Here is a 12,126-nt window from a genome sequence, read left to right as displayed (position 1 = left end):
TACGGGAGGTAACTACTCGTAATACGATTACAGTCCACTAATTTTGTGCGTGGCGTAGTAACATCCCCTTGACATGACAGCTAAATGAATGACGTTTATTAAGTTGTCCGAAAACAAGGAGTCAGGGGTCAGCCTTGTTTTTACCTTGGTCGAACATACAATATTTTTTTTTACTATTATCACTTTTGGAAAGATTTATAATAAAAGCATGAGCGTGCGTTAATGTATATAATGACTGCTATTTAAAATCGGAACTGTCGGACTAAAAGGAATGTTGTGTAGAGCTTCAACCTCTTTTCTGACTATATAATATTTATAAATACATGCAAATCAACGAACATGGTTCGTGCTATGCTAGTTTATTTTGCTGATTCCACGATTTCAAACCGGGAATCCGTCTGGTCAGAAGTGATTAGCCAAATGAGATGACTCGATGGTCATACTTTGACGTGTTGGAAACCGGTGACCAAATATCATCCCGAACATCACGACAGGCGCATCTTGTAGGTAAGAGCGTGCCCTAAATGGCAAAATTGGTCCCAGCCGCAGCAAGTGCAGGGCTGCTGATATATCTTCGTCACCGCCCAACCCAGTTTAGGCATTTTACGCTGCATTTAAAGTGTGAAATAGGCTTGTAGGCGGATGGAAACGGTGACGCAATGACGTCAGAAATGCATCGACGGTGGCGTAGCGTAGTTAATCGAGAGTGCTAGATTTCAAGACCAGAACCAACCTCCTATCATTTGTGGTTCCGGAGAAATAGTCGAGATTTCATTCCCGTACCGGGTACGTTGGGATACATTGTACGTTGAAAAGTACGAAATGCCGCGATTTTGGTCATACTTTGACGCGTTGGAAACCAGTGACCAAATATCATCCCGAACACCCGACAGGCGCATCTTGTCTCTCTGACTGGTTTAACTTGGGACGTGCAACCCCTTCCACATTAGACAAAAACATTGGCTCTAAATTGTGAAAGATATTCTATGGGACCACACCAAAACGCTTTATATCTTTATAAGTCTTACATGGCGCATTCTGGTGAAATGTTCGCATTTTACCATTTTGATATAAACAGTTCACTTGAAACAAAAATATGGTTGCAAGGGCGATCATCTCCCCACAACCCCACTACTCCTGATCCAGATAATGAATACAAAGTTGTGGTCATGTAGCTATAAATTTGATTGTTTGTTTTTCTGTACACAAATAATATCGTTTTATTGTATGTGTGTGTTTTATCATTATCAATACGGAATGCCGTTAGGGCAATCATCTATGAATGTGTTAATCTGAATCTCGATGATGAAAACGCTTAATCACGAAACAACGATGGTGAAAACGCATCAGTACGGTGATTAAAACGCGACAGTACGATAACGAAAGCGCGATAAGCAGCACCACCACCACAACGAAGGGTATCATATATTCACGATCGTAATGCTTCGGTCGACTGATTAGCTGCCGAGGGCCGAAAACACAAACTCCGCGGAACGCGGGCAGTCGATATTTTGTTTTGATTTGTTCTTCCATCATCTCGAGACGGAGTACCCCTTAAAATGCCATTAAATACCGTGTATCCGCGAACTTATATCGTCCCGAGACGGAGTACCCCTTAAAATGCCATTGAATACCGTGTATCCGCGAACTTATATCGTCCCGAGACGGAGTACCCCTTAAAATGCCATTGAATACCGTGAACCCGCGTACTTCCATCGTCCCGAGACGGAGTACCCCTTAAAATGCCATTGAATACCGTGTACCCGCGTACTTCCATCGTCCAGAGACGTTCCCGAGTACTTCCATCGTCCCGAGACGGAGTACCCCTTAAAAGGCAATTGAATACCGTGTTCCCGCGTTCTTCCATCGTCCCGGGACGGAGTACCCCTTAAAAGGCCATTAATACCGTGTTCCCGCGTTCTTCCATCGTCCCGAGACGGAGTACACCTTAAAAGGCCATTGAATACCGTGTACCCGCGTACTTCCATCGTGTCGAGACGGAGTACCCTTTAAAAGGCCATTGAATACCGTGTACCCGCGTACTTCCATCGTCCCGAGACTGAGTACCCCTTAAAAGGCCATTGAATACCGCGTACTTATGGCGAAGAGTAACAGCCTCATCCCGGACATATGGTTAATATGGCCGTGGCCTCATGCATAACATTCCGGACATTAAAGGGACTAGACACCTGATGGTCCAAAAGTCGTCTAATACATTCCCTTCTGTGTTTCCCCGTTTAAAAAGCGCAAAACGGTTTCCCAGTTTAAATTATATATGTTCATGTGTTCAGATAAATATAATGACGCTATTTTAAAACTTACTTTGATTTACGTGGTAGACAACCGTAGTAAATTTCGAAATGGAAAATGCGCAAAAACGTCGAAAGATGCATGTGTTGTAAACGATGTGATACATCAGTGAGTAAAATTTAATGCGTTGAAAACAACAATGTCGATTTTATGTAAGTTTTTGACAATTTTCATTTTCTCTTGCAAACGTATCATCTGGTGTCTAGTCCCTTTAAACTGTGCATGTATTGTAAGCGATGTGATACATTAGTGAGTAAAATTCAATGAGTTGAACACAACAATGTCGATTTTAAGTAAGTTGTTGACAATTTTCATTTTCTCTTGCAAACGTATCATCTGGTGTCTAGTCCCTTTAAACTTATAGTTTGGGTTTGAACAATGACTTTAATCAAAGTTTTCTTATTAAATTATTATTATTAACATCAATAGTTATTGTGCAGCGGAATCATTCGTTGAAATATTATTTATTCTGGACATCATTAACAAGAAATGCACGTGATGATTTGCATTTCCCGCCATTTACATAGCACAGTCCAACACACATGTAGGAAGAATAATGGGTTATACCACCTAAGGGTTAATTCATAAATTACATATCGGAATTTTAACTCCGTTAAGTTTTCTTTTGGTAGTCGTAAAAACGATATATTAATTAAAAATTTAATTTCTGACTTGTTTATTGGTTTATGTTGACATTTTTTATCACATTTCTGTATCGGATAATCCTATAAAATAAATGTGTTTATCCCAGCCGCGCGTGCAGCCTAAATACTACACCGTACTATAGCGTATATTGACAGTTGTGTGTTGTGAATCAGAGTGTAAACTTAGGCATACTTGAATGATGGATATTTTAGTGTATTCGCAAGGATTTTAACTACAAAATGTATGATACTGGATAGCAATGTCAAATATTCGTGTTGCAGTCAGAGTTCGACCACTAAGTAACAAGTAAGTTTAAAGTTAACTACTGGGTTTATTCAGCAAGCCTCAAAAACAGCATGCTAAATCTGTATAAGATATTTACATCAAAGTATACATGTACATGATTGAATGAATATACATGTTTGTTGTGAATCTCTTTAAGAAAAATAAACATAAGTTAAGTACTTAGCTCATTTGCAAAAAAAAGATTTGCAACTTGAAATTTCGAGATGTACATAAACATACACATAAGGACAATTCTGTATGTACATGTATGTACGTACTTGGCTGCATTTATTACAAAATATTCTGTTAACAAGCTTGTGTATTTTACAGAGTGTGCAAATCCTTTAAAGATGCTGGTTGCATGTTAAAATCCATTTAAACTATTTTTTAACATTATTATTATTATAATTATTAATTTTTATTATTATTATAGAACAATATTTAATAAAAAAATGTGTGTTAAAAGGTATGATATTTTTAAAATTAAGTTATTTAACCTTATAAGTTATTTTTAAAAAAAATTGGGAGAGTTATATTTGTATGTAATTTTCAATTTAATTCGTTTAATTAGGATGTTTTTTAATGGTAAATTTCACTGTTCCGAATTCATAAACTTGATTGTATTATTAATAGTTCCGTTAGAAAGTTAAGGGTTTGTACATGTGTGCTGTGTTTCAAAGTTTCAAACAATTCAAATATTTAAATGGACAGGATTGTCAATATCGCTTTTCAATTAGTCATTTTGCTATTCTTTGGACTCTGTAATTTAAACGCCGTAATTGTGAAAAGAACTGTGTCTGTTATTCTAGTACAGTTGTATTGGCTGGTCATAGTGAGAATTCAAATATTGAAAGTCAAGTTATACCACTGAAATATTAAATGTCAAGTATTAAGTATAGCTTAAAAATTGAGTCAAATAATAATTATATGTGAAATATTGAAATCTTGCCGTTAAAGCTGCACTCTGACTGATATACCGTTTTTACAACTTATTTTTTGTCTTGGAAAGTACATTTATTGCGTAATTAAATATCTGCAAACCAGTGACAAAAGATTGCTGACAAAAGATCAGATCGCAGATTTTCATATTTCCGTTCGAAAATTAATGTTTTATGGTTTAAAACGTTACTAACGATTTAAGAAAATGCATAAAACATCAATTTCTGAACTAAAATATAAAAATCTGCTATCTAATATTTTGTCAGCAGTCTTATATAACTGGTTTTCATAGATTTTCGCAAAAATTGGCTCGTTCCAAGACAAAAAATAAAAAAAGTTGTCAAAACATGAATCTGTGAGAGTGCAGCTTTTAATTAGGGACCATTCTTAATTATAGTCGTTTGTTTATGTTTTTATATTTTATTCATTTTTAGTACTGCATTCCGGTAAAGCAGATAAAGGGGTTAAGTTGACAGTCAGCACACTATAAGACTCATTTCTGGGGCATATCCAGGATTTGACATTAGTGGGGGCTGCATAACTTAGGGTCGTAACCATTTGACATCCTTTTGACATGCTCGTCTCCTCCATGAGAACTAAAGTTTATTTGAATTTATTTGGTTTACAAAGCTGGCAGCGGGGGGGGGGGGGTGATGGTTACTCCCTGAAGAAAATTTGATCAATTTTTAGTCCAAAGTGATGCATTTGGATCATATTTAATATATATTTCTTCTCCTAAGTATTGATTTCATGCATGTATTGAATTAAAAGGTTAACTTGGATGATTTTTGGGGGCGGGGATGCTCCCCCAGCCCTAACCTCAGCTAGCGCATCTTAAGTCTCAAAACTCATTATTGCTCACAATCTAGTTCGAAACAAATGTTTGTAATCAGATGTGCGCAACTTATAATATAATTATATTTCTTCATTTGTTTTGTTTCAGAGAACAAGAGGATGGCAGCCAAGCAATAGTTCAGGTCAAGGAAAATGTAGTCCGGATCGAAAATATTAAGGTATTTTAATAATTTCATGAGAAAAAAAAACTGGTGTCAACTTTGCATAACTTCTTTAACGCCATTTGAAAGTGTTTTTCTAATGATTTCATGCTTTACAAACTCTGGTAATAGACCTATATAGGATCGGGGTAAATATTGAATTAAAAACTTGAGATAGCTCAGAATGATAAAATTGAGCTATGCCTTAAGTGGGAGGTCAGTTTTATACAGATGAAGTACCATAAAATAGTTTATCATGTGAAAATGTTTGTTTTAAGGAAGATTTGTTATTTGATAAAATGGCCTTAAACCATCTTTTTAAGCATTAAAATGTACCTGCGGATTTTCATGTTTGTTTTGTTTTCACATATTGGGCAATATGTCAAAAGTATATGACAAAATTAATATGGGGCGGGAAGAACATGGATGTGCTTTAAATCTCCCACGTAATAGAGTCAATAAATATTTGTGCATATACATCACATGCCTTGATTAAACTTGAAAATTACAGTTTGGTTTATAAAAACCTCTTTTGGTGTTTGGTGTTCTTGTTTATTGACACTGACAGAAACCCCAGTTTTTGGTTATCAGTATTAAAGAGTCTTTTACAGAGTACTCGAAACTGATAAATCACCTGTGTGTATATATATATATATATATATATATATTAGGATTGAAACTTTTTTTGGGGGGTAAGCTGAGTATTCATGGGTCTTTTACGGAGTACTCAGAACTGATAAATCACTTGTTTATTGACATTGAAACGCCCTATTTGGTATGCAGTAACTAAGGATCCTTTACAGAGTACTCAATAAGACCCGGCTGCTGGTCAAAATAGGCGGCTCAAATTGCGATTTGGCTGGTTAATATTTTGTGAATTATTTATAATTAGATTAAGTTGTAGCGTGACGGTTATTTTACCATTTGAGACAGTTCAACCTAAACTTATTGAGAACTCTAAGAAAAATGAGTATTTAGTACTCAAGGCGGTTACACCCTCGATAGCTTGTCCATGAAGGAGTATTTAGTTCTGAAGGCGGTAAACATCTCGATAGCTTGTCCATGACTTAGCCCACAATAGCTCGTCAATGAAGGAGTAGATGGTATTCAAGGCAGTTACAACCTTGATAGCTTAAATTGTCCATGACTTAGCCCCTGATAGATTGTCCATGACTAAAATAGCCCTCGATAGCTTGTCCTTAAAAGAGTAATTGGTACTAAAGGCAGTTACAACCTCGATATTTTGTCCATGACTTAGCCCTCTATAAATTGTCCATGACTAAAATAGCCCACGATAGCTTGTCCATGAAGGAGTATTTGTTACTGAAGGCGGTTACACCCTCGATAACTTGTCCATGACTTAGCCCTCGATAGATTGTCCATGACTAAAATAGCCCACGATAGCTTGTTCATGAAGGAGTATTTAGTACTCAAGGCGGTTACACCCTCGATAGCTAATGTCCAAGACTTATCCCTAAATAGATTGTCCATGACTAAAATAGCCCTCAATAGCTAGTCCATGAAGGAGTATTTGGTACTCAAGGCGGTTACACCCTCGATAGCTTGTCCATGACTTAATTAGCCCTCGATAGATTGTCCATGAAGGAGTGTTTGGTACTCAATGGGGTTACACCCTCAATAGCTTGTCCTTGTCACTTAGCCCTCGATAGATTGTCCATGACTAAAATAGCCCATGATAGCTTGTCAATGAAGGAGTGTTTGGTACTCAATGGGGTTACACCCTCAATAGCTTGTCCTTGTCTCTTAGCCCTGGATAGATTGTCCATGACTAAAATAGCCCTCGATAGCTTGTCCATGAAGGAGTGTTTGGTACTCAATGGGGTTACACCCTCAATAGCTTGTCCTTGTCACATAGCCCTCGATAGATTGTCCATGACTAAAATAGCCCTTGATAGCTAGTCTATGAAGGAGTATTTGAAACTCCAAGATATAGCTGTAATTTCTAATGTGAGTACATTTCAAGTGGTTAAAATACTTTTAAAAGGAACTACATGTGAGTGACAGTCTGAGAAGGTTTTTGAAATATTACTTCAAACCCAAGTGATTTGAATTAAAAACTCGAAAAATAATAGGTGGCATTTGCCCCACGCCTTTTTTTCAAAGGGTATTCTTTACATATTGTGACCTCATAATTAAGGAAACTTGACACCTTTAGAGAATATTGAATTAAATGTTTAAATGGCCTTACCTTTTAAAGTACAGATATGATAAATCAATTTGTTTACAAACTATTTAAGTCACTTGACAAATAAACCATGCCTCCGTAAATGGTCTGTGAAATTTGACCCATTATCATAATCCATGTAGTCACCAACTATTGGGCGAAATCCCAAATTTCAGGCATCATCTTTACCCTTTGAATTTACAAATAAAAAAAATGTGTCCCTTAAATGCTCCATCTGCGGAAAATTTTGCCATTCAGATTTTTCTGCAATTGATATATATATATAGCAGAAAATGTGGAAAGTACACAACTTCTCAAAATGATTTTTCGAAAGTGGAACAATTGTTTTCAATTCAAAGTAAATATTTAATATGGTAGATATTTCATCCCAATGATACTCCGTAAGTGAATGTAATTCCTAGTATTTTTTTATATCCGTTTTGGTAGGGGTTGGGTTGGGTAGGGTTTCATTCGCTTATGAAATATTTTTTCCTCTTTTCAGGTCCGTGGAGTTCCAGAGTTTGGTGATACAGCTCGTGCACGTGCCCGCGACTTCACATTCGACCATGTGTACGACAGTGTACAAGGCAACGCTCCATGCGCATCGCAGGCTCAGGTGAGTGTTACAAGTAAGAGTAGCATAAAAACCTACGCAAGGAACTGTAGCAATAAGGGGTGCGAAATGGGCTATACAAACTTCTATAAGCATAGATCTATTGAATGAATTTATTGTGGTAAATTTTAATGCAGTCTAGCCTTGTATATCGCAGTTAAAAACAACAACATTTGTCGTAAAAACCTAATTTTGGTGACACAATGAGTCATTTTCTTAAAACAAACGTTTTTATGGTTCCATTGAAGAAAATCTAAGATTTTCAAATGAGAATGATGTTTAAACATTGAATTTTGTGTGACTTTCTTTCGTGAAGCAAATTCAGAAAACCATTTCGCCTGACCTCCATCCTGATCACGGTTCAACCCCGATCCCTGCCATTCCATATCCCACAAGAACAATTTAGTATAACCGTGAAACAGGGTTAAACATTGAAAACTTTCATCAAGACATTTTTTAATGTTTATGAAGCAAATATGTGACATTTCATACAGAAATTCCCCCCATCCCCACCCCTGCCACAGTTCACATACATTAAGAAACTATAAAATTTGAAATGTCAGGCCATTTAAATGTATTTTATTAGTTTTAATCTGATTAATTTATTTATTTAGATTATTATTAAGACATTTATCCAGATATCATTGATGCTATAATATCTGGTGTGAGAAACCTGCTATGGGTTGCACTTCAAAGACTGTTGAGGTGTCTTATTCCATTGAATTCTTTATTCTTAGATTATCTTCTTATTAATAATCTTATTGGGAAAGTATAATAGTATTGTATTTCATGATGATCACACATTTTCAAGCAGTTTCCAATACATCTACTGCCTTGAAACTCTCAGTTTAATATTGATAGCAGGTTTTTGAAATCAAAACAATAAATCTAACTTGGAGGTTAAAATTGAACTTAAGGTTAAAATTCTATTAGAGCGACAGAAATATTGCTCTTTTTTTTAGGTTAGTGGAACAGATCCATATGACATGTTCAATATATTAGTTTTCAGTCAAAAAAATTATAGACTTATAATACTGATACAATTTTTTTTTAAAAACTGACATTAAAAATTGAAAGAAATCTTTGAAGCATATTTGATTGCAGAGGATATTTTTTCCACATCATTTTTAATCTCAAAGAGAGATTTTCACAAAAATTGGACCTGGCGCCCCCCCCCCCCCCCCCCCTACCCTCGCCCCCCCCCCCCCCCAAGCTTGTTCATGATCACTATAAGTAATATATAACATACACCTACAATGCACCATTTCGGACTAGATATTGTTCCTGAACCCCCAACCCCCCCTGAGAATTAACACTTTAAATGTTCATTCTCACTGATATAACATTTTACAACTTTTTTTACTATTTTGTCTTGGAAAGATCAATTTTTTGCGTAAATATCTGCAAACCAATGATTCAAGACTGCTGACAAAAAATCAGAATGTAGATTTTCATATTTCTGAAAATTAAGATTTTAGGCCTAAACCGTTAATTACCTGTCAATTAGACAACTTACGTAATATCTGAACAAGTTCTATGTGAAAATCCCCGTCAACCTTTGATAGAAGCATTAAATGGAACAAAAAAAAAAAAGAATGTAAAACAGCTGCACTAAAAAACTATTTCTAGACTAGTAGACTATCCTAAGATTGGCTGTTGATGTTTTTAAAGCTGGTTACTTATTGGTTCTTAACCAACCATAGTTTTGAACTCTAAAAAAAGACAAATTTATGGATTTTTTTATATCATATACCCCATTTATATGGCCAACATTTGCCCCGGGGGCAACCATACCCACAAGGGCAAATCTTTCAGTGGTCATTTGTTTGTATATGCACATGTTGACCTTGGGGCACCCACACCCTCAAGGGCAAATCTGCCAGTGAGTATTTGTGTATATGCACATGTTGCCCCTGGGGCAACCTTACCAACCAGGGCAAATCTGCCAGTTGGTATTTGTCTGTATGTGTGCATGTTGCCCCTGGGGCAACCACACCCACAAGGACAAATCTGCGAGTGGGTATTTGTGTGTATGTTCACATAGGCAAGGGCAACCATACCCAACAGGGCAAATCTGCTAGTTGGTATTTTCTGTGTATGTGCACATGTTGCCCCTGGGACAACCATACCCTCAAGGGTAAATCTGCCAGTGGGTATATGTGTGTATGTGCACATGTTGCCCCTGGTAAAACCATACCCTCAAGAGTTAATCTGCCAATGGGTATATGTGTGTATGTGCACCTGTTTGCCCCTGGGGCAACCATACCTACAAGGGCAAATCAGCCAGTGGGTATTTGCCCCTGGGGTACATCTTCTCATATAAATGGGGTAATATGAATGTTTTATCTTACAAATAGACTTCTTCCACTTGAAATACTTAAGAAACATGGTTATTTTTTCCGTCAAACATAAAGATTACTCATAAAACTTCCTGGGAGTTGATTTTATAACAAGGAGATTAACTTTATTCTTTCCTTATAAACGAAAACCTTATTTTATCTTTTTTTTCCAAAGTGCTCAGACATTAAGTGGTGATACAAATGGACTATTAGCACTAGGCTTCTAATGTTTATACACACAGGAACATTTTAGTTCCCTTTCAAAGGGCATGCATATATGTACTGAACAGGATTATTTTATTCTGATCTTGTATAATGAAATTAATCAAGATGAAAAAAATCATATCATTTTTTGGAAACAAGAACATAATTATACTCACAATTGAGGCTAGAGTTTACCCCCTCCACTCCCCCTCCCTCAAAAAATTAAATAAATAAATTAAATTAAATAAAAATATATATATATAATTAAAATAGTCCCAAATCATTGTCTGCAGGGCTATAAGAAAAAAAAAACAGAAATAATGCCAGTTTTTTTCAGTTGTTATTTTAAAATGTCAATTGGATGACTTAGTGCTTATAATTAGTGTTAAAACGTTCTTCAAATTATATATTAAAGTTGGATTACTTTGTTATAATGTTTTTTTTTTATTAACCCCAATTTTATACTCAATTTTTTAAAGTTTTAATATATATATACAACAAGAAAATGTGAAGAGTTGAATCATTGAAAACTGAGATTCTGGACCATGGCTTATCTGAGTGGTATTTAAGTTATGTTCCAATATAAGAAAATCAAATACTTAAAAAGGCGTCAAGCCTTTCTCTTTGACATTGCCTTTAAATTCCTGCAGTTTCAGTGTTCGCCGTCTGATAAGCTTTTATATTAAAATCTTATCCAAAGTCAAACAAATAAAACAAATATTAAAGATTTGATAATAAAACCACCATTACATTTTTTTATTCATTTTTACCGATGATATGGCATTTTGGTACGAACCTGTTCGAAATTATATCTTATATCGGAAACTGATGTGGGCTGTGCAAATAAAGCCACCCTTACAAACAAGTGTACTACCTGTAAAACGCTTTTCAATTGATTAAACAACTTGTGATGGAATTTTATGTTTGATTGACATTTGATGAATGCCCTTTCCAGTATAATCGATAATGCAGCGACCATAGAGTTTCAAGCAAATACTCTCTTTTCTAATTTCACTACCCCCACAAACCATCCCGGCCAACCATTTATTGTTATTGTTCTTGAAGTGAAACTGGTCCTTTCCCTCATTCCCCCCTCCTCACCTCTGGCTCTGAATCACTTGGAGTTTTTAAAGGGCAGTTTAGTCAACTGCTGTTAATATATATATATATATGCTACTAGGTAGAGAAATACAATATAGTGTTTATTTAAATACCAGTTGAAAGTGATCATTAAGTTAATGAGGCATTTCCGGGCTGATAAGCACTAAATTGTTTTATGATTGACCTGTCAATACTTTTTTCATAATCGGAAAACCACAATGAGGCGGAAATGTCACTCATGTACAAATATAAGGGTCAATTAAGGTAAACTATAATGGTATTTTCAGCTAGTCAGTTTTATTGGAGAACATGTTGAGAATATTGTCATAGCCTTCGTGTCGTTTTCCACATCATTGTGCTAAAGCTTTAAGGTCATAATTTGACAAACACTGTTCAAGATATTTAAACTAATGGCACACATATTGCCAGAGACAATACACACGTATAGTAAGGCCCATAACTCTTGTTTGTATAGTTGTTTAGTTACGGCCCTTATTTAACTTTAAGGAA

General features: G+C 35.7%; 1 protein-coding gene across 1 annotated transcript in view; it reads left to right on the top strand.

Annotated features, from left to right (window-relative positions):
- Positions 1-3,129: 3,129 nt before the first annotated feature.
- The window catches only part of LOC128208736 (uncharacterized), a 121,293-nt gene continuing 112,296 nt past the window's right edge, over positions 3,130-12,126 (top strand). Inside the window, exons 1-3 of the mRNA XM_052912284.1 lie at positions 3,130-3,261; positions 5,123-5,192; positions 7,862-7,975. Of these exons, the coding sequence (XP_052768244.1) occupies positions 3,215-3,261; positions 5,123-5,192; positions 7,862-7,975 (231 nt within the window). The 5' untranslated portion in view covers positions 3,130-3,214. The remainder of the gene's footprint in view (positions 3,262-5,122; positions 5,193-7,861; positions 7,976-12,126) is intronic.

Source organism: Mya arenaria, chromosome 11, assembly GCF_026914265.1.
Source record: "Mya arenaria isolate MELC-2E11 chromosome 11, ASM2691426v1".
Classification (NCBI taxonomy): Eukaryota; Metazoa; Mollusca; class Bivalvia; order Myida; family Myidae; genus Mya; species Mya arenaria.
This window is presented reverse-complemented; position numbering and strand designations above follow the sequence as displayed.